This window comes from Pararge aegeria, chromosome 7, assembly GCF_905163445.1.
Source record: "Pararge aegeria chromosome 7, ilParAegt1.1, whole genome shotgun sequence".
Lineage (NCBI taxonomy): Eukaryota > Metazoa > Arthropoda > Insecta > Lepidoptera > Nymphalidae > Pararge > Pararge aegeria.
This window is the reverse complement of record NC_053186.1, coordinates 3127596-3151848: the sequence shown is the minus strand read 5'-3', so window position 1 is coordinate 3151848 and position 24253 is coordinate 3127596. Positions and strand designations below refer to the sequence as shown.

General features: G+C 33.1%; 2 protein-coding genes across 15 annotated transcripts in view; one reads left to right on the top strand and one right to left on the bottom strand.

Moving 5' to 3' along the window:
- Positions 1–269: 269 nt before the first annotated feature.
- On the bottom strand, positions 270–22351 carry LOC120624923 (PC4 and SFRS1-interacting protein-like). The gene is made up of 18 exons (XM_039891738.1): positions 22086–22351; positions 21310–21365; positions 20709–20871; positions 19868–19972; positions 18570–18641; positions 17798–17985; positions 16050–16200; positions 15389–15425; positions 12950–13114; positions 10938–11039; positions 10289–10423; positions 9437–9618; positions 8675–8801; positions 7193–7297; positions 6094–6671; positions 5719–5802; positions 4952–5076; positions 270–2813 (listed from the first exon to the last, which is right to left on the bottom strand). The coding sequence occupies exons 1-17, from the start codon at positions 22170–22172 to the stop codon at positions 5020–5022; spliced, it is 2394 nt and encodes a 797-aa protein (XP_039747672.1). The 5' UTR covers positions 22173–22351; the 3' UTR covers positions 270–2813; positions 4952–5019.
- Positions 22352–23196: 845 nt separating this feature from the next.
- LOC120624921 (phosphatidylinositol 4-phosphate 5-kinase type-1 alpha) overlaps positions 23197–24253 on the top strand; it is a 78508-nt gene continuing 77451 nt past the window's right edge. For all 14 annotated transcript variants that reach the window (XM_039891735.1, XM_039891737.1, XM_039891732.1 and 11 more), the window contains exons 1-2: positions 23197–23465; positions 23575–23618. In XM_039891735.1, coding sequence (XP_039747669.1) covers positions 23372–23465; positions 23575–23618 — 138 coding nt within the window. In that variant the 5' untranslated portion in view covers positions 23197–23371. The remainder of the gene's footprint in view (positions 23466–23574; positions 23619–24253) is intronic.

Genomic DNA, 24253 nt, shown 5'->3' with positions numbered 1-24253 from the left:
AAAGGTTGCGCGACAATATTGTATTATCACAATACCTACAGGTATTAATCATTATACAGCCTTTTATATACCGGTATGTTTGGCGGAGGCACCGGCCATCGCTGCTGGCGGTGCCAAGCTACTGAAGGAGGCGCCACTGACGCGCGCACTCCGTACCCTCAATGTGATAGCCGAGAAGACGGATTTATTTTATTGCACTCTGAGTGAACTCACAAATATAGCGATTTGGATTTTATCATATACACTATAGTTATATATATTATTAAAATTTACATGACATGCTGCATTGTCGTATTAGGATAACTTTTTCCTGTAATGACAAAAATGTAATATGGGAATAAATAAATAAATATTATAGATGTTATGATACTCAAGTTCCCAAACGCTTCACTCATTGATCACACTTCACAAAGACACATCTTGTTTGCACAAAAAAGTTTTACAGAAAAATAAGCTTATATGTAAACGGGTCCTAAACTTTTGTTTATACCTACTATAGATATAACATTATTGTTTGTCAAGTTAAATTAAATATAATATGCTTACAAATCAATGATTCATAAATCGTTTACCCTTATGTATACAAGCTTACAATTGCAATCGTTTTCAAATATCGAAACAATAAAGCGTCAGGGTAAAAAGCTAACCTAATCTATTTTATGTAAAGAATAGTTTTAAGTTCTTTCATACTTTTACAGCCAACGCCCCTGGTAGAAAGTTTGAACAGTGAAAATCTGTAGTACAGAATTTACGACTTGAAAACGGAACTTTCGGTACTTTTTATTTCGACCATATTATAATGCAGTGTTTCGATACTCGAAATCGTATACATGCCTGAAAATCTAATATACTAAGGGCACTATCTCACTAGGACACCATTTGCGGTGCACTCAATGGCAATGGCACTCAATGTATGCAACTTTTTGTTGAGTATCTCAATTGTAGGGCATAGATATATCATCTTACCTATCTCGAGACGCGCATATTAGCCCTACTGCAGTCCGATTGGTTGCGCAAACAATTTAGTGGCGCAATAATTTGAATAGATAAAACATATGTATAGTCCTAATTGGCGTCTAACATGCTCGGATCACTAGTTACGCTACCAGAGATATGAGAGTTATTAAAGTAACCAGTAAAATGGTGTCCCAGTGAGATATTGGTCAAAGGGTGCTAGCACGCATTCATGTCAAATTAGTGAACTCAGTTCACGGTGGAATTTAAAGATTCCAATCTTTAAATTGAACGCAACAATGCCACGTCGACAACAAAATATATCGCGTCATATCGCACCGCATTCGCACTATTTACTTAAAATTTTGCGCTTATTTAGGATGATTATGAGACACATTGTCATTTTTGGATGCGATGCGAGCTGCGTACAATGCGCACGAGAAATAATAAGGATTTACTTAAATAAAACCTACAACTCATATTCGAATACGATGAGTTTCACTCATTCTAACGAAAAGTAAAAAAGCACTTCCATGCATGCAATGATGTTATTAGTAATTTATTAAAATTACAGTTATAAAGAAGTGGGTGGGTAGATCTAATGCCCATTCCATTGTGTTATGTCTATAATTGTGGACTATGGATCCCATTTCTGATATGATAATTAATATTACTTCAATAGAAAGTAGTTTCGATGCATCAGTAGAGAAGCGATAAGGCGGTATTTTTTACTACTACCAAATGTTCTAAGCGCGTATAATTTATCCACCTCTTTACACTTTTAACATCATAGCATGCATACTCAAAAATTGTTAATGCAACTTCTTAATTTCATATTCAACGTTGTTTACAAAATAATATTTATGTCAAAATTTAACGAAATATGTGTATTTTACGACACGATACACTTACCAATTCTTATAAGTAATAATAAATCCAAACACGAAGAAGGCAATTTACAAAATAAAGAAAATCAAAATTAAAAAATAATGTTTCTGGAAGTTTAGAATATAGTTGACTCGTATGCTCTTTACATAGGATAATATACGCTTGCACTGAGGTAATAATATTGTCAGAATTTATTTACTGATAATGCTTTTATTGATAGTCTTTAGATAGTTAAAGTGAGTTCTTCAAACACTATTAATGAGAGCACCTCCAAAATTCAGCAATTTTATATCTTAACGATTTTTTCGCAAACAGAATTAGGCGATTAGAATTAGGAATTATCTTCATTAAAACTCGGCAGAGCCGCTGCCAACCGCCGTATTAAGTGCCTTCTGTAGGCCTATTATATACCTCAATTCGACCCCCGGGACGATGGCAACTTGTTGTGGCATGTTACCGTGCCCACCAGGCACAAAAGGTCGGGGGACCGTTTCTCTCGGGATGAGCTTTTTGGGCGTCGCACAAGGGTGGCATTGGAGATCCCGGGGCTTCCCAATTGTTGTTAAAAGTGGCCACCGTGGGGGTTTTAGTTGATAAGAATCCGACATAACCCGAGCTTTTCACTCAAGAAGTCGGGTATTACAACAAAATTCAAACAAAATTATAAAAAACCTATGACATATGAATAAATACAATTGATATAGTCAGTACCAGCCCAGAGTCGGTAAATTGGTGATATCCACCCTCTCGCTTTGTAGACCACGTTAGTATCGCCAGCTTGCATTCGTAATTACTGTTTTTTTTTTTTTATAATTTGGCTGCACTATGAGGCTTTATAGTATTGTAAATACGTGGGTAAGTATATCGTGTCTTTACTACCCTACAAAGTGTCCTTTACTAGTCGATGTTAGCTTTCTTGAGGTGTTTCTTCGACGGGCGATTTTCGTTGAAGTTACCTCGCCCAGTGTCACCTTATATGAAAAGATACAAATATATGGTGTTAATATTTAAAAAAAACATTCAATAAGCACGCTTATTAATTTCCTTTGCACAAACAACAAGACAGTTCGTTATAGTTCTAAAAATGTTTTCGTTATTATAATCATGGCTGTCTTTACTCTTAGTCGTTTTGCAAACTGTTCTGTTATTTAAATTATAAGTCTTTCTTTGTCGATATATATTGTCACTAATACAACTGTGAGGTTAAAAATGAGAAGAAACAAACACATATTCTGTTTTCACTTCAACAGTTGCCCCAAATTGGATACCATGCTGTTTCTTCGTATACAGTAATGTATACAAATATATAAGTATATTTATGTACATTACCGTGCACAAAGAAGTAGATAATTGCAATGGTTTTTATTATATTTTACAAGGACAACATAAATACAGACAATTAAATGTCTGTTATAAATTTTGCTTGTTATTAAATTTATTTCTGGACATACTTCGTTATTACAGTCAAAAAAAAAAAAAATTGTGTTGTTGTTTTATTTATGTGTGAATATTTCTATGTATATTATTTTCAGTTTATCTCAATCTTTGAATTACATATACATTATTTGTCAAATAAACTTTCTTCATTACTGCATCTGCAAATTGATTAGTTCAGTTCGATTCAATTTCAATCTTCGATACGCGTATATTTTCTTCGTCACCCGTAGTCTTCGTCGTTGGTTAATTAAGTCACTAATACAACTGTTGAAGTGAAAAATGAATAGAAAACATTACACATATTCTCTTTTCACTTCAGCAGTAGCATCAACTTAAGTACACAGTTACTCTTTCTTCGAATACGCAGTGAGGTTAACTCTCAATGTAAATTCTAAATGTTGGAAAAATTCTAAAATGTTTTCACTTAATAAGGCAACAAAAAAACATTTAAACAGTTACAGCAAGTCTGGTTTTCTTATACGGTACGTTGAGTTATACTGTTTAGTTATACTGATTATAAGGTCGAAGTCAAATTCAAAAATATCTTTATTCAAGGTGGCACTTTTGATGCATACATTACATGAGTATTACACGGTAGTGAGATGATAGCGATAACTATATTCGTAAACTAAAAACTAAAGCTACGAGGGTTCCAAAAGCGTCCTGGTCAAAGAAGAAGCCCACAACTTAGCCGGAAGTTTTTTTTTTTTGGTATCACCATCTCACATTGTCATTTAAAATTATTAGAAGAGCAACCTGGTTAGAGCAATCATTCACACACAAGCTTTTTTATCGATTACGTAGTCCTTTATACTATAATAGGACTTTTCGAACTTTGAACTTTTAAAGAGACATCTCCAAGATTTCAATGGGTAGTTTATTGTAGAATTGTATGCAATTTTCTTTAAACGAATTATGAATTTTATGTAACCTAGTATATTGCACTGTAAGTTTATTCTTGCTTCTAATGCTTAAATTATTGCAGTCACATTTTTCTTAAATTTAGAAATGAATTATGAAATGAAATTAAATTTTTAAATGACTATACACTGTCATTATTTATATGTCGATAGTATCACTCGTTCAATTTTCTTGGTATATCATATATATAATTTTCTATTATAATTGAGATATTGTAGTTATAGCTATATTTCTCGTTATTTCAGTTTTTCAAGCGATTAGGTACCATAAGGTTGTACCATTGTAACAGAATACCATAATTGTGTGTTAAGTAAAACAAAAAACTACATAAAGTAACAAACATTTAAACAAACAACATAACATAAGTGTTTTCTGTAAGTAATTAATGCACATCAAACAAAATAAACGAACGAAGAACGATTTATTATGTAATATGACATATTGATCAATTACATGTTAGATTTGCTATAAGTTGTCATGCAAATTTAGTTATCGTAGACGATTGGTGTTCTATTCTCGTTACTTTTCTACTAAGAAACTTACGATGTCGCGGTGGAATTAACGTCCGAAAAGCAAAGTGCGGGTTCCTTAATATTTAAACGTTTACAATCTTTATTTAACATTTTCGCGATGATTCAAAAACAATATGGTTTGCAGTCACCTTTTTTGCTAGATTATGTATGAGACTTCTCAGGCATATCTACTACATTATTGATAAAAGGCCTTAATAAAGCAAATTAACATATCTTACCTCTCCATTCGACCACGGTTGTGGACTGTATTTATAATAATAGAACCCTCTGTTTGTGTGGTTGTTTGTTAAAATTTGGACTTTCTTTTTGTTGGTGAACGTGGAGGCGGATCAGTCTTCTTGCTCTGAAAAAAATAATTGAAATCGTTGTTAGCCATTAGATTATTGAACGAAGCGAGATCTAACACTATACTTTTAAGAGAGATTTATGCATATGCAAGAGCATATATGAGCAAACAGGGATACTACTATTATCAACCAGAATAGTATGTATCTTTAGAAAGAAATCCATACACAAGGCAAACTTTTTTATTATTGTAAAGTTTAATAATTAAGTTTAGTTAAATTATTAAAGCTGCCTCTTGTATAATAACATACTAAAAAATAGCCACTCCCGGTTTTTTTAAGCTTAGATCTTTTAACTACACAATAGATTTGAATGCATTCGGCAATAGGTAAAGTAGTTAAAGAGGAAGGTTTATTTATGTAGGGTATGTAATCATTATAAAAGAGTAAGTCAGAGAATTTTGAATCAGAGCGGTTCTAAAAAATTAATGCGTGATTACTTTCTAATAATTAAGGACGAATCCACGTTGTCTAACAAGACTTCTGATTAGTATGGTTGTGTTGTGAAAAAGAAATAAAGACGATTCAAGTATTAAGTGCCTGATTTTAGAGTTAATTTACAATAAAACTAATCTCAAAAATAAGTAATTTATAACATAAAAGTAAATAAAATTATGAAAACGAAAAAAAAGATTTCATACCTCTCTCGACCTTTTTGCTCTAGGCTCATCTTCTGTCTTTTCCTTTTCTGCCCTCTTGTCTTCCCTATCACTTTTCTTATCACTCTTACTTTCTTTCTCGGCACTCTTAGTCTCTTTCTCCACACTCTTACTCTCTTTCTCCGCACTCTTACTTTCTTTTTCCGCACTCTTACTCTCTTTCTCCGCACTCTTACTCTCTTTCTCCGCACTCTTGCTCTCTTTCTCTGCGCTCTTTCCCTCCTTCTCTGCGCTCTTTCCCTCCTTCTCTGCGCTCTTCCTCTCCTTCTCAGCGCTCTTCCTCTCCTTCTCAGCACTCTTTCTCTCTTTCTCCGCACTCTTCCTCTCTTTCTCCGCACTCTTCTTCTCTTTCTCTGCACTCTTGCTATCTTTATCGGTTTCCTTTGAAATTTCTTTCAAATTATCACTTTTCTCTACTTCTACTGAACTTTCCTGTTTAGAATCATCTGTACTCTCATCTGCCTTTTCAGGCGTTTTTTCTTTTACTTCACTATCGTTTTCGTCATTTGTATCTCTCAATTCTTTATCATCGCTATCTTTACTTTTGCTTTTATTATCATCTTTGTTAGCTTTACTATCTTTGTCCTTGATTATATGGCCCTCGTTGTTTGCTTTACTATCTTTTTCTTTATTTTTAGAGTCCTCTTTGTTGGTTTTACTATCTTTGTCCTTAATAGTATTGTCCTCTTTATTTGATTTACTATCTTTATTACTTTTTTTTTCTCTCTTATCTTTTGCTACTTCTTTCTCTTCTGTGGCAATTTCTTTAGATTCTGTTTCGTTTTTCTGTTCTACATGGCTCTGTTCTGTTTTGGCCTGTGAGGTTTCTTCTGTATTTGGTTTTTCTTTATCCTTCTCTTCTGGTTTGTTTCTGGAAGATTGTCGTTTAGCTGGTGTTTTTGGTGTGCCATTATTTATAACTTTCTTAGTTTTTGCTGAAATCAATGAAGTGAATTACAATAAGATATCAAATAAATCGCATATTAACTAAATTAACTGCCGAAAACCTCCACATAAACTTATCTATAAAAAAAAAAAAAAAACTACATTTCGTTAAAATTTGTTAAAATTTGGCAATGAGCTTGCATCCTTGGGATACTTTTTAGACCAAGAAATTAATCTCAAATAAGCTTTTATGAAGTTTATTAGATTAATTGTTTCTTTTTCTTTGATAGTAGCTTTAAATAAACTAGATATAATGCGTAATATTGTATAATTGTTATATACGTTTTGTATACCTACACTATTTTACTTATTTAAATAATATAACGTAAAGCACATTTTCTTGACAGAATGACACTAATATTTAAAAAAAAAAATATTATTATTTCTTTTATGAGAAAACAATGTTTTAGTATATATTTTATTGTTGATTTCTTGGGTATTGATATCATCCTTATCCTATCATCCCGACTGACACTAGCGCGTTTTTTTAATTATGGATTTGCTTCATTACCTGGTGTAGGTTTAGCTTTTTTAGCCTCGTCCGCTTCCTCTTTCTCTTGTTCATTGGCGGCGTCTATTGCCGCCCTCATCGTGTGTGAAGTAGCAAAAGACATTTCTAGAACAATATTTAATGTTATTTTAAAATTATTGGCAATCAAGCGAACAACATTTATGCACAAAACAAATTTACAGTATATAAAATATTTTAATACCATATTTAATTATGATTTATTGGAAAAGTATATTTAAAGCGAATATTAATGTCCTCACATTAAATATACAGAACATTGTTATTGGTCAACATACAATGATGTTACTGTGCTAGAAGAATTAATAAAGGTTTCACTATACCGCTGTTAATACACAACTGTCATTATAAGTTGTGTAATTATATTTTAAAAATATTATTTGAAGAAGCGAAATTAATGTAAAACCATTGTTGTTAAAGTTCATACAATTATGTTATTATACTTACAGTATTAATATTTGCACACACAATTGCCATTATACAATTGTGTCATTATACTTAAAAATTAATGCTTTGCGAAAATGGGTATACTTAGCATAAATATTATTATTCCATTTCTTTTTATACCATTTAAGTCTGTGTCTGTGTGTGTAGTAAATTGATCCATAGTATAAAATATGATATTTATAAAACATCAACAAATAATTGTAATAATATATAAAACATGATATTTAAAAAAAGGGTTGCTCTGGAGTTTCTTCCGCCACTTCTTCTCTACCCCTTCCGAATTGGAAGTAGTTGAAAAATAAAATATTAAAGAAAAGTGATATAAATTATCAACATACTTTCAAGTTTTGCTTGTTTTATTTTTATGTCATTTAATTTTGTTTTATTATTACTTCAATGCGAAGGATTAAGTCTTTTAGTAAAGAAGTAGTGGTAACTAAGATCATATTTCAAGACTAACTAATTAAAAAAAATATTAATGGCATGTGCAATAGAAAGGATTATAACGATCTACAGCATTATTTTTCATGTTTATTATTGACGATATAATAAATGTAATTGGATTTTTAACACTTACAAGACGTATCATACGTCTGATACGTCTTGTAAGTGTTACAAAATGCAATTAGTAGATAATAATTATATTTCTAATTTACTTTTTTTAGCATTCTCATCTCATTCTCAGCTATCATAGATATTAGATCCTTAGGAAAATTCCATTAATGTAACCTAAAGTAACAAAATTATACCCATTAAATAAAATATTTGGCGAGTCCTGCGAAAACTATTGATGATACATAAAAGCTATTGTACTAAATTATTGTAATACTCATTATTACCTAGGAAAAAAATCCTTGAGGAAATATATCTAACTATCATAGTTAAGCCACTAACAGCTTTGTGAGGTGGGCAATAATAAATATATGTTTCTACATTTAGACCATGCGGGTCATCCTCTGAGAACGGTTGGTTATCTATAAACTCTACATAAATCATAACCTCAAATATTAATCTCACCTAGCGGTTCGTGCACCATTTCCAAGATCTCGTCGGACGTATACTTTTCGGTAGCCTTCTTGAACTGCTCGACCCGTTCCGTGAAAAATTCCCAGAACGACAGACCCTCTGGCGTATTGAACAGTTTCTGAAACCACAAAAGGAAATTCAAAAAATTTATTGCAACAAAACGCAGAAACAATACAAGGACCTGGTCTTGTAAATTTGGTTACCAAGACTAGTGAACCCATAGCACTCATTGTCATAAAGTAAGATCTTAAGATCCCATCCGATTGATTATCGAAACCGACCCCTCTGCCGAGAACTTACTCAACAAATCCAAATCTGGGTAAAAAAGTAAGGTTTGGCCGTTGCGTTATTGCAAGAGTGATTTAATTTCTTATCTTATGGTAAAGAACTGATACATACAGGAAATATGATATATTTTATCCCTTAAAAGTACTCGAGTACCATTTCCACGGAATAAAAAAAAACTTTCATTAAAATTTAGCGATTCACGATCTGCATTACATAAACAGCGTATCTCTTTTTGAATTTAAACTATCCCGAATAAAGTTAATTTTCGCATATGTAGCAACGCGGCGCAAGAGCAAGCTAAGAACCCCGAATGCCGCTAGCCGGGCGATCTACGACAAATATTCACGTTAGTTCAGCCGTCCATTACAATGTGTCTAAACGTGACCCTCAAACCGTCGAATTCTCGTACTAAGAAATCATAGAATCGACATCCAATTAGATTTATAGGATAGTTTCGCGGCTCACCCGCAGGTTGGCGTACACGATGTCGGCCTGCTTGCGTATCTTGTGCGCGTGCTGGCTGAACAGCAGAGCGGCGTTCTCGGTGAGCTCCCAGGACGGGGTGTTGCCGACGTAAGCGCGCATTCGCTTTATCGTCTCCGGGGTGGTCGGGTGTTTCAGCAGCATCAGCGGTTTAATATCCAGTGCTATAACAAATTTGAAACTATACGTTTTTTTTTTTTTGTTACAAGTTAGCCTTTGAATGCAATCTCACCTTGTAATAAGTGATGACGCAAACTAAAATGGTAGTGGTTTGGGCTTTAGCAGTTTCATAAAATCCATAACAAGACACAAGAAATTTGTCGATGCGAAACAGTTAGCGACTCTATTTTAATTTTAAACTACAAAACCTTTTAGACTAATACAACTGAGGAACGCCGTTGTTATAAAGCTCGCAGGGCGTGCGCGTAGTGGTACGGCCGCTGGGAGACACTGTTTTGTCTCATTAGTGTCTTGGTATTAAGATTTCTTGGTATTAAGATTCCTAAGATAAAACCCATTAAAATTGTATACTCTCTGAACGTTTTCTACTCTTTTTAATTGCGCAATACATATGTCATGCTCGCTTAGGCGCAATAAGTCATAAGCCAAAGACTGTAACCTTCCTTACTCACACCTACAAACGTGTGCTAATCTAAAGAAGAGGTATGTTAGTTGCTTACTATGGAGTTTTATCTTTGACCGTCTTAACTTTTAAACGAATTAACTTAGAACGGATAAATAACTAAATAAATAATTATAGTGAGTTCATACAGTATATGTAGAATTTTTAAAAGGGAAGACGATGGGAATACGTAATACTTGATGTACACTTACCCATTAGTTCATCAAGAAGTTTCAAGCATAACTCCGTATCGGCTTTTTCCAGGCAAAGGCACGTCTTTATTTTTGCGTCTAGCTCTATGAGCTTCATTTCGACTTTCAGGAAATGCACGCGTGATTTCTTTTCCTCTGAAAAATAGATAGTATTGTTTTCAGAGCTTTTTCTCTACTACGACGAACCAATGTAAAGGTTTTTACTATACAAACACCATATAACTTGAGGCTAGCCTCATTTTAAATAACCTGTAGATATATTATGGTACCTACATATTATTTCTCAAGTGTATAAAATAAAAGAATTAAGATGATTATTTTTCCCTCTAATCACCAAAAATTTTTTTATTTATTTTTTTTTATTTATTTACATTTTGAAAATGTTCATATTTTTCAGGTTTATATCATATTATGCGCAGCATCGTAGCAAAACACTAAAAAGTTTAGCAGTTTGTTTTTGGCAGGAAGACCACTTAACAAGACTAACCAATATTATAACCCATTTGCAAAAACTCTATTATATACTCTCTAAACAATATACCCAAAGTAAATAAAAACTAAATCAAAATAAAAATAAAAAATTTAATGAAATCCTACTATCTACTACACTATATACTACTTTAATCAATATAAACATGATGATACACACCTGTCTCTCTATCCTTATCTAACGTGGCCTTTTCTTCATCAGTGAGATTTAGGTCCATTACCAGTTGAGCAAGTACTGACTGTGGAGTGATGTGACCCTTTTCTGAAAACAAACAATATTTTGAAACTTATAAGAAGGTTTTTATTCCTTAATTTCAGAATTTCCTGAACACATTAATAAATGTCCCATTCGTTGTCTCCAATTAAAACCTTTATTTATTTGTACTCCCTGGTAATATTGGCTCTTGGGGGATTTCATTGTCACCCCGGCTTTGCAAGGGTAGATATAATTTTTTTCTTTTAAATATAAAACATACACATATGCAAAAAGTGAGCGATAGCTTATACACTTTTTGCAGGCATTATCAAGTTCCACAACTATGTTCTAGAACTGAAACACATCTCTCTTCCAGCGTTAAGGCAGCGTTAGTTAGACTATCACAAAAAGTCTGTTTATTTTTAGGGGTTAACGTACAATTGTAGTCGAGTGCTATAGTCACAAATAATATTACCGACTAGATTTAGAAAATTGTTTTACCAATGGATAACTCATTGGTAAAACAATTTTCTAAATAGGTTCAGTAGATCCTGAGATTACTCCCCACAACCTCAACAAACTTTACCGCTTTATAGTATTATAGTAATAGTATATTTAGATTGTAGTTGTTGTTGTTATAATCGTAGTAACAGTCGCTAAAGCCCACCAACCCCCATTGGAGCAGCGTGGCTGCTGATGTCAAGTATACGACGTGTAACGGAATTACGACATACTGTTGAAGGGTGCATAAGTATATACCTGTAAAAATTTTAAATCAAAAGAAGCATATTTATTCTTCCATACAAACAAATCAAAACATTATCTGTGTTTACTTATGACAACCCTATTGAAGACAAATTATCAACACGTGCATAGTACCTACGATACGCGACGCGTACCTAATGACAGTGTCACCCACTAACTTTTGCATGTGGTGTTAGGGCTGTATCTGATTTCATACAGTAAAAACTATGGCAATGGTTTACTTAAAAGCTACTATAGTCGTAAAAAAGTAATAGGCCCGTTTTGACATTTGTCATCGCGACTTAACTAGTTATGAATCATAAGACTCGGTACTCGATACTCACGATAAATCAATTCAAGTTTGTATCAGTACTTGATTGATATGATTATGTATTGTAAAGTGTTCGTTCGTTCAAAGTATTCCTTTAACTTCCCAACCAATGGCTACTGATGGCTGTTGATTATACGTCAACTTTTTAACACGTTGAAACAGAGTTCGTACTATATACACATGTAACAACAAACACAAAAATCGAGTCCAAATCACTATGTTTAAATTAATGTCCAAAGTAGAAGAGCCAAAGTTAACATAATAGTAAACAATATATATCAAACATAAACGAGCGCACAGTCAACTTTACAAGATGGGGAACGAAAAACTGCGCAGTGCGCGCGGGGACGCTTCAGTCATGTGCCGCTTGGTCAGATACATCAACTCAGACTCATTATTTAGAACCCAGTGTCGTCAATTCAAAATTTTATTTGCGGCTTCGAGAACCAAGCGCATTCTTTGCAGTAAAGATTACTACAAAATATTGAATTTCGATATTCAGTAAAAAAAAAATGGTTACAACCCTAGAATAAAAATAAAAAAAAAGTTTGAGAACGTAACTGTTTTCGAAACGTTTCGCAACATTTATAAATTGCATGCTACTATAAAGTAAGCGCAAAAAGAATACTTGCGATATATTCTTTTATATTATTTAACGTTCCAAAAAAATTAAAACTACTGTATGTAATTGATTTTTATTTTATTGTTTCTTTCAGTTTTGTTCCAAGTTACATTCTATGGTCTGGCACAAATGTCAAAACGGGCCTATTAAATTTTTACGACTATAGATAGCGTTTCGGTTTCACAGATAAGTCTCAGAGACAGTAAATAATGTATAGTATACACATTGTATAGTATATATCATGAAAGTAACGAAAGATAACTAAACTGAATGGCTTACCTAACTGTGACTTTAATGTTAGCGCATTCCTTGCCGCTTGCTTATCCCACTGCAACCTGGCGCTATCATTCTTGAAGGTGGTGGGTCGAGATTGGAACAACTTTATACCGATGTACTGACCCGCTGGGAGATAGGCGATTATAATGTTCTCTTTTTCTGGGTCTTCTGAAAAAGTGAGTCGAAATGTTATAATTTAATCCGATCGCATGTAACAAACATACATAAGCATCTATTGAGGGCCTACGCCTCTGTATGACGTCCCCCGTAATATTTGTAAAGACTATATATATATATACTAATTGTTTCCCGCGTTATCACGCGCGTGAACGTATACTGGCCACCACACTTAAATCTACTATTGTGGCTACTTTGAGTTGGATCATTGCAATATTTTTCGATATATTTTTTAAATAAATTAAAGCCGATAGTTAATTATGTATTGGTAAAGAAATTGTTTAAATCGGTCCAGTATTAGAACAATGTGGTATTGCTATTGTGACAAAGTACTTCATTACTAGAGACTTACGACTAACTACTACAAGTTTAGACCATATTGTAGATATTTACGTAAATGTGGTGATAGCTTTAACCAGTAAAATTTGGCGAAGGAAAGTTCTCCATAATATTCTCAAAGGTGTGTGAAGTCTACCAATAAAGGCATTTAATCAGTTTGGTGGACGACAGCATTTATTGCTACGACCGAACGACTACCACTGATGTCAGAGTGAGTCGAGACCCACTACAGAACCGCAGTATTTCTGGTTACTTATAATTTCAAGCAGGTATCAAAACATAGGCATCACTTATTATACAATAATACAGTCAGTTTCATATAACGCAGTTATTTATTTATTAGTTTATATCAATTTGAATTTTAATTATAAGCTAAAATATATTTTACTTAAAACTTCATTTTCAAACGAATCTCGTTTTCTTTCGGATACATTTCCAATATTTTCGATACTACATCGCTGGTGTCTGCTTCTTCAAAATGACCCGATCCTTTTATATAGTCCGAATAATTTAAATTTAATCCAATATCACCAAATTGAATAGACATTGGTACCATTTTATCATGTCCAAATCGAGATTTCTCGGCTTTAAATAAATTTAAAAAAACATCTCCAGTTGGTATTTTATAATCAATATTATGGTTTAAATCTGTGTCATTATTGCTATTTGCATCGTAAAAAGAGAACTCTATTTGGCTTTTAGAGTTCACAGAATTATGCTCTTCCTTTTGAATATTTTCACAGCTTTTCATGTCTAGATTTTTATAGATTTTATTTATAGAAATTACCGAATTAAATGATTCAGTTCTAGATAGTATCGTTTCTTTAGACTCTTGCGACGCTTTCGCCTGTTCTTGTGAAAAGTCCTGACTAAATAAAGCTTGAGGCATATCTGTTCCGTCGTCATTCAGTACATTTAGAGAACCTAATAAAATGCCGTTTAGGCTGAACTTAGTATTGGATTTACTATATGTTCTCTTTTCAAATGTTTGTTTTGCAATGTTGATATCACCGAGCAGTTCTTTTTTTAAATCATCAATTTGCACAGATTCAATGGTATTTCCCTTACAATCAATGGGTAAATTATCTATTTCTAATCCATTGATAGTTTTGTTAATTTTGTTCTTTAAAGGTGGTCTGAATTTTTTACTACTCTTAATTTTAGTCGATTTATCTTTATCAAAAAAAACTTTTTGAATCTGCATATTTTCATTTGTTAGCGTGTCTGAAAAATTCCGATTAATAATTATGTGTAAACTGTCAAGTTTAATTGAAATTTAAAAAAATAAATATATTAATTTATACAACCAAAGAAAGTTTGAGTTTAAATAAACATACCAATCTCCATTTTTACATTGTTATCATCAAAGAAGTCAGTATTATTGCCAAGAGAATCCAAAGTTCCCGCTAAATTATCGTCATACTGACTAAAGATGTTTTCGTCAAATAGATCGCTTTCTTGGTTAAAAGTGTCCATACTTGATAAATTTCTATTGAAACTAATTATAAATTCGTCAATATGATCAGTTTAAAAATGTATTTATAAAATTTCGCAATTATTAGGCTTATCAAAATACAGAACCACTTCGTATGTTTCGCGCTAGTGAAAAGTTTTTTTTTTAACCAAATTTTCAACAGGCAAAGGTCGAAGATCATGCAGCTTTGTGTGTTGTGATAAGTTTTCATATATAGTATTTTATCTTTCCGAAGCTAGTACGTCCAATTTTAAGGCAATATAAAAACATAAAATCTTGTTAACGCGAAAAAATAAAAAAGTTTTTTAATTGTTTAAAATGTTGTGACCGCGAAAAAAATACGTTTTTTAATTATTTTAAATGTTGTTACCGCGAAATAAATATCTCAATAAATTTGGCTTTCATTTGTTATTTTATTAAGTTGTTTAAATATAGTGTGCATATTAACTTACCTGTTGTAAATGGCTCTTTTAAATCTTCAAGCTCCGACTGAAAAAGAAAAAATACTTAGAAAGACGCAGTCTAATCCTCCTTCAAGTAAATTTAGGAAATATACTATAAATTATTTCAGGCTTGCAGTGTTTTGCATCTCTTAAACTGCACCAAAATAAAGCAATGAATTCAGATTTTATTCCACAAGTGTTTGTAGGGTTTTTGTTTTAAATTTAGTTTCATTTACATAATACGATGAACGTTTTCGTTTTGTTAGCGTAATACGATGACAGTTTTTCTTTTCGTTATCGTAATATGATCAACGTTTTCGTTTTCTTTATTGTAAAAACTATTACTACTTAGACAGCGGAATTAATAGAAGGACACTACGCCCGATTTTATTTCTTATCTATACATATAATAATAAAGGACGGACTAAGCAGATGGCCCACCCTATAGTAAGTGGACAACCATCGCCTAGAAACACGTCCTGCATCGTGAACCTCTTGTCAATCAACCTGAGTAGTAGGTGATAAGTCTCATGCGCCTGCAATTACACCGGAAAACAGCGTTGACTGCTGCTTAGCGAAAGAAATTAGCATGGATGTAGTTCCCCGGACAAGCTCTGACACAAAAAGCTATACTACTGCTAAAATTGTTCATAAGTGAGAGTTAACCTACCCGGGTGACAGCATTGAATTGTTTGATATTCTTCTCTTTGCCATCTTTTTCTTTGTTTTCCTTATCTTTCTCCACTGGTGATGCCGCGCGGCGTTTCTTGGGGGCTGAAGAGGGTAGGGTGGTGTTCTCTTCTGTGTGTTCATCTATGTATCTATGAGGTAATTTTTATATTACTTTTTAACTCAGTAATTCGTTCAAGGAAAATTTTATATTATTTTTTTAAAAATAACGGAATTAAATCTATATGGTTTCTCAGTATGTTCAAAGTTTATATTAAACGTAAGCTTATACATAAATCCTATTATAAAGATAGTTAAGGATATAATTAAAGGTTACATACACACTTCCTACACGATAAGTTAAGTTCATAAGTATTAATTGGCTGTGAGATGGTGGTAACAAAAAACACATGCATAGTTTGGTGTGGGCATGACGCGTTTGGAATCCTCCTAGTTTAAAGTATCAGTTAACGATTTTAGTTATCACCATCACCTCACAATATTGCAAACATATGTGTACAGACACTTCATATATGTCTATATGAATAAAGAACTTTGATATATTATTATTATTGATTAAATACATTATTTATAGTTAGGAATAAAAAAAAAAAAGAACGTGTATGTACTTATGTACACGCGTTAGAAGTTATTTCTACTTGTTTTGCGTAACAAGATAAAAATCTTTTCAAAAATTTTATCTTTCGCCTTATTCTACGTTTGTAGAAAAAACTGTTGACTATAGCTAACTTCATGGTGTCGGTTTTGTGTGACGTTGCGCGCGCGCATCGTAAAAATTTACCCTCACCATTTTTCCCTAACGCACCAAAAGAAATATAACTTCAAAAAACAAACATTTCTTTCTGGGAATAACAGTGTAAGTCACTATCGCAAACAAGGTTTATACTATAAAACCTTATTTCGGCATCGACTAATAATGATCTGGGATTATTTTTTCCACCTGCGGTAATATCTGGATGACCACAGCAAAAGATATAATCCGTATTTTTTTCAAATAAACGTAATCCCACTAGGTCCTAATGACCGGAGTGCCGTGTGTGATTTTTCTACCTACGTTTACTTATAAGATCACGTGTAAGTTAGTGGCCCGTCCCGGCACTGCTCGGGTGTAAGTGTGTTTGTGATTTTAATTTGTTTTTCGGGAGATTGAATGTCGCGCCTGATACCCGCTCTTTAACTCTTGGATATCTTTAAGATATTCTTCTTATTGATATGCTGCAATGCGCAACGTATCATATGTATTCAATTGGACAAGAAATAATACTGTATTTTTTTAAATAGATGTGCCCAGTTTTTTTTTTGTTAAAGATAAAACATGAAAATGGTTACTATGGGATATCCTTTGGAGATAAACATACCATCGCGGATTTCTTGTATAAAGGTTTACTACGAAATAATTTACTACAGTATCGTACTGTAGTAAATCATTTCGTTTCAGTTAACGATAAGTTCTCAAGACTCAGAGACAGTACATAATGTATCTCTAAAGCCTCTGTATTATTATTTCGATTTTCATTTACACTTTGTACACTAGTTGCTGCCCGCGACATTGTACGCGTGGAAATTTAGCTGTGCATGCATAAGTTATTCTCGGTCCCATGACATGAACACTAGAAACAAGCAGATCACATGCACCGCGAAAAAAAAGATCTATCCCACGGGAACCATATATTTTTTCCAGAAAGGTTTTCATCCAAATCTGCTACTTTAAAAGGGGAAGTAGCTTACCTCTTGGGTCGAATCTTCCTTCCGCTTCTGGAGACTAACTCCTCATCTTTTTTATTGTCATCTTCTTTTAGTTCTTCCTTGGCTTCTTCGTCCTTCTTTGCTCTTCCGCGTGGTGTTTTCGGCTCCTTGGCCTTAGGAGTCTCCTTCGCTGGTGTCTTGGGAGTAGGCTTTTTGCCAGTTTTACCTTGCTGTAAATAATAAGCATCGTCATCATTATTATGTATCTATGTAAACTTCAAAAGACTGGAAAATTAGAAATTGGAAAATACAGTTATAACTAGGAGTCAGATACTCACCCACACCAGGGCCAAATTATGACTTTTACCTAAATATATTCAAATATTTGTGGGTCATAGTAAACCTTGTTTTGATACATATATATAAATAAATAAAATAAAGAGTGTGCAAACAAATTTAAATTATTCAATAAATACTTTATTTGATTATTCAATATAATTAACAACAAACAGTATAATTTACTCGAAAAGTATAAAAATAATAAACTAGAATTTTTTTGAGCTATTTTTTTTTTGCTCTTTTATACTTTTTATCTAAGTTCCAGCAGACACAAGAAATCATATAAGGCTGGAGCCATAGTAAAAATTTTCCGGGCTTAGGTAGCGCTATCTCTTCTCAAATTATTAATTATTAAGTTTGAAAACGCAGAGACAAAGTGCTGACATGACATCTTTGGCACGGATGGACAACTCCATATATCCTAATACCTAATACGGCATAGGTAACTTTGATTAGCATTTGATGCAAGACCTACCTTTCCCTCATCGATAACTAGAGCACCAGTCTCATCAGAGTCTTCAATTCCAGTATCATTCTGTGTAGTGTTCTAAAAGCAACATAAAAAAACGAAAATAAATAACAAAATATAAAAACCAAATACTGAGGAAGGGTTTTACAAAGCAAGCTTTGTAGTAACATTATGACAGTAGAAAGCTTCATTTATTACACTAATCTATGGAAATACTACTATCTACTAATTCTAATCTTGTATGTAAATACAAGATTAGCTCCCAAGTGTTATAATATGAGTTTCTTGTTTGAATTATAAAATAAAATAATTAATTATTCATATGTAAGTCCTCTCGACAAATATTTGCTCTATCTTAGAGAAAATACTTTGGCTAATGACTAATATTGTATGGATTTATTAATATTTCTCTCAGTCACACTATAAACTCTGATGTGAATGGAAAGATTAGTCCAATGTTTTTTTTTTTTCTGAAGAGCTGAGTCACTGTTACTTGTGGGTCTACAATTACTAGCTTATTCTACTTCTAGCTACATTAATCTTAAATCTATTATATAAATATTTCGCGGCCTCAGAATAGGGGTTTGACAAACTTATGTCAACATCAGCAAACATTTCATTCTGAACCTCGCTACGGATACATTCCATCAGAATGTGATAAACATTTTCCCTTACACCACAGTCTGGACAATTGGGAAAATGAGTATTTTTGAGTACAAACGCAAATCTGTTTTAGTCCAATGTTTTCCTAAGGAAAAAAAATTAGACCTGCTCTGGTGAAAAATGTATTTGTATGGACGTTCGATGATAATCTCTTCGGAAAGCAGATAGATTCTGTATCACATTGCACCCCTATTTACTATACCAAATAGCTTTGGCCCTTTACCTGCTACGTCTAAAATCTTGAGCTAAGTCATAACTTTGTTTTGGAGCTATTAATTGAAATACCACTAATTGTCAGGCAGATTTCTCAGCAGGAATATGTATACAATTCTGTCGTACGCCTTTTGAAATTAAACAGATGCTGACATAATTTCATTTACCTTCAACACTTTGCGCTGCTGCAGTTGAGATAATGCACCCAAAGCAATCAAATGTTTGGGAATGCAAAGCCCGGAAAGAACCCGCCAAGAAGAATAAATTGGCATGTAAACTATATGCTTAAACAAAGTTGACATTATGATTTTCATACATTTTCATCCAACTGGCCTGATACAGATTAAAATTTACAGCTATGAGAGGATTGGAGTAGTCTTGAATTACAGCTAAAATTAAATAGTAACAATAAATTTGTAGCTAGGTACCTCCTCAGCCATAGTTTCATCTACAGCGGTAGTGTCAGCCATTGACTCATCGACTGTATCATTTGCTGCGGACTCATTGACAGTGTCATTTGCACCTTCCTCGACCTGTAAATTATCGTTAACCTGTTTAATGAATTAACCTGTAATTAAACCAAAAACTCATAATTATTGTACTCATATTAAAGTACTTGAGGTCCTGAGTTAAGGAATTTTGTTCTAGCCCTAGACATAAGTTAGCTTATTACAACCATGGCCTAGATTAGGCTTAGATCTGCAGTGTGATTTGACTTTGCTCAGATCTAGGAAACACAAAACTAAACGAAAAACGAGTCCAGGTTATGAGTCTGACTTTAAAAAGTGCTTTGGTTTAATACCTAGTAAAGTATATGCAAGAGCACAAAAGATCCTGGAGGGTTGAAGTGCATCCGCTGAAGTGAGTCTCATTACAAGATAAAAGTATACACAACATCAAAATACATCTATAGATTTTATCCTTAGATAGCATGATAAACTGTTGTTCCGGATATTATAAGAACCCACTGAACCTTTGAACAGTGCAGAGGTTTCGAGCTCCAAATCCTTATCCCACAAGACTTTTTTTTCTCTTTTAGCTATTCTATTCTATTCAGCAATTGCTCTTCCTTTAAAAGCATTAGGCATTTGTTGATATTTAGGATCATCTATAGAGATAAGGCTGTACAGTAGGCAGTTGTAGAGTAGGTTAGTTTTGGTGGCCACATATTTTGGTTTGGTTGTATGAGATATTAGTGGTACATTAATATCTGAGGATAATTATGGTGATAACAATAATTGCCTTAAAAAGAACTTCAATATTCCTTACCTCAAGAGGCACGCCAATAACTTGCTCCAGTGGCACATTATTAGCAAAGTCATACTCAATTTGTTTCACACCATCATTGAAGTCTCGCCTTTTAACTGCTTTATTTAAAAACTTATCCTTGTTTTCAGCATAGTCAAATATCATATTTGGTGGAAGGTTGGCACTATAAAGAATTGTTAGATACTTTGAATTTTGTGAAAAACTTATTACACCTTTTTTTGATATGTATTATGTGTTAAGTTTCATATAAAATGTAATAATCTGAGCAGATAACATACAATTAACTATATGCTTTAAATAGATCCAATAGAACATAATTCAAGACATGAGATGTGGGAGATTTCAAGAGAAGATTATATGTGAAGAGAAATTGCAAGCATTTTCAAGAAATATGACTTTATCCACCATTGTCTATAATTCTTGCTCTTATTCAATTTATAATTTATAAGTGCCTGTTACAAAAAGCCTACAAGAATAAAGAATTTTTGAATTTTAATTTCAATTTTGAATCAAAAAGTTCTCTACTAAAACTTTACTTCTAGCATGATTAGATATTTAGCCTGAGAGTTAGGTTTAGGATGGGTGATTAATGAGTACTTACGTTTCTCCTGTTCCATAGAAATACACAAAGTATTTCTTTCCATTCATTCGTTGCACCTGCAAAAGAAAATAATTGATTAAATAAAACAGTAGTAATAAAACAGTAAGTTTAGAAATTCACACTACAAGAAACATATATTGCTTAGGGTACCTTCACAAATTAATAAGTAGATTTTATTTACCACATACTATTCTTAAAACTCTAATAAGTCTCTCCAAGACAATTAACACTTTTTGTCCCTATCTACTACAATAACACTAGTATCCTAAGGATGTCAAGCAAGAGAGAAGAGGCAGGCACAAAGATGTCAGGATGAAATCCAATAAAGATTGGGAGTTTTATGGACAAGAGTCGCAACAGACACGAGTCATATGGCGTCCAATAGAGGACAAATTTGTAAATTTGAAAATCAAGGACATTCTATGATCTTTTTTCTGCATTAAAGGCTATTTTATTTTATCATCTTCTTGATGATGATCTTTGGTAATATCTAAAAATTCGAGCGTCATCATTATAACATTCTAATTTGATCATGGTCAACAAATTTGATTGTTACATGTTTATGCATTCTATACAAATTTTTATGTAACCCCAATATTAAAATAGGCCATATAAGCAAAATAAAATTGTATTATTTTCATAAAACGCAAATTATGAACCAAAGCATCAAGAGGCGTCTTTTACACAAGACATGTCTTCCCGCCTCAATTGGTTTATGAAATGCAAACCCGAAAAAAGACTATCCTTTAGTGTTTCATAAGAATTTTAAAACTCACCCTTGCAGGCCATGCTGGATATCCTTTAACTTTCGCAAATATGAAGTCCCCTGCTTTATATTCACGTACTTTTTTACCCATTTTCATTGGGACGGTAACAAAAATATCGTACTGATTTTATACGACAATCGCCGCTTTATTACGTACACTGCAAATTTAAAGCAACAGCCGTAAGCACTCAGCGGGATAATTAAACGCTTTTACAATAGTTTTATTGGTATTTTAATAAGAAATACGAAAAGACGCTATGATAAGAAGTAACCTAAAATTCTTACCGCGGTAACGAATTGACGGTAGAGAAAAGAAACAAACATGGCGTTACGCAGTATTGCTATACTCTATTATTTATTAACTGGTCTGTGTATGTTATTATTAAAGTAGAGATTTTGGAGAAAATTTACAAGTATAAGAATGGGTCTTGCACACGACAATAGAATATTTTGATCAAATTTTATCCTCTTCCATACTATTGTTATAAAGATGAAAGCAGTTGTTTCTTTATTTGTAACCACCTTTAGAAAGTTAAATAGCTTCCAAAAATAACATATCCTTTATTGAATTTCAGTAATAATAAAATGTCAGCCCTAAAACAATAGTATGACCAAACCAAAAGATATGACGTTCTATAAATTGCGGCAGTCATACAGAAATATTATGTACATCTGCTGACGTAATTATGAAAACATACTGATTCCATGGGCATTCTCTACATCTTCAAAAAGAAGATAAAAGGTCCATGAACTACATAACCAATTATTTAAAAAAAGCCACAATATCGCATTTGATATTGATAAAAATTAAAATTTTATTTTCATGTAATTTCAATTCCAAAGTGTGTCTGTTTGTTCGTTTGGTACTTGTTGGCAAATAGAGGGTTTCCGCGGCATTTATGAAATCCCAATATAAACGCGAAGGAAGTCACTGGCAACAGTTTGGTTCAGTATTCCATTCAATGATTACAACGAAAATACAAACACTACGGTATATACTGTCTATACGTCTTAGTCTAAGATAATATCCACAGATCTCTTTTTCAAAAGAATTGCTATAAAAATCACAAAAAATGTAAGACACATTTTTCGATGGAGTAACACAGTTACTATTAGCGGTCGTGTCAAATGGATGCTTTGGGCGAGCATTTTCGCGTAAATTAATTGATTTCTTCTAATTAAATTATTGTGAATCATTGTGTTGGCGACAAAAGTGTGATGTGAGCCATGCAAAATAATATTGTGCACAGATTAATCTATGTGACTTCAAAATAGGGGTGTATCGTGAAAATAAAAATGGCTTCAGGAGACGGAGATAGTGATCATATAGAAATGATGGAAGCCGTGAAAAGAGCAGAGGCAACTGGACATTCGGGTTCCGAGGATGATGGTACTTATAAACTTTTCACAATAGACCCATAACAAAACTTATCAAATGCTACATTTAAGTACACGACCTAATTATTCGTTTTTTTATCAATTTTTTTCTTCATTCCCAGATCGCGACAGAGTTTCAATTGCAGAGAAAAATGTTCCTTACGACGTAAGTAGCTCGTTGTTGTGATATATTTACGTTTTCATTCATGCTACTCTCGTTATGTGCAAGCTAGATTACGCTCAGAGAAAGTCTGGTCATTAGTATGCGAGAATCATAGGACTGGGGAAAAAAAGTTGTAAATTTATTCGCATTGTGTTTTTTTAATTGTGTTTATGTAATTAACGCTAGGGTTGACACCTTACTTGTTTTTAATGGCTCTTTATGCTTAATTTTTACTGCTAAATATTTGCACATTAAACTGATTGGGCTTATTTCGTTAGGTGAAATATTTCGGTAGAAAGTGGACTTATTGAGCCAAAAATAAAAATTGTCATTTGATCCATAAGCCTGATTCACTGCTGTGGCCAGGCCCTTACTTCTTGATATTAGATATCAAAACTGTACCAATGCTACACAGTAGCTTAGGTAACCTTGTTAAGCAAACTTATAAAAGTTATCATTACCTGCTGGGAGAGGTTCTGCTTCCATCATCTGATTCATCATCACTCAGCCTATAAATGTCCCACTGCTGGTCAAATGCCTCAGCTCTTATGGGAGGGGAGTGGGATTTAGATGGCCAATCCTAGGCTGTGGGGTTGATTCCTACAACTGGAAAATGTTTCTGTGATGATGATCAGAAA

Excerpts from the sequence above, each read along its gene's own strand:
- LOC120624923 (XM_039891738.1), bottom strand. The coding sequence starts at position 22,172 with ATGAAAATGGGTAAAAAAGTACGTGAATATAAAGCAGGGGACTTCATA. Across the intron at positions 17,986-18,569 it reads TAGTTATCGATGAGGGAAAG|CAAGGTAAAACTGGCAAAAA; the intron begins GTAGGTCTTGCA and ends TATTATTTACAG. Across the intron at positions 5,077-5,718 it reads GAGCAAAAAGGTCGAGAGAG|AGCAAGAAGACTGATCCGCC; the intron begins GTATGAAATCTT and ends TATTTTTTTCAG.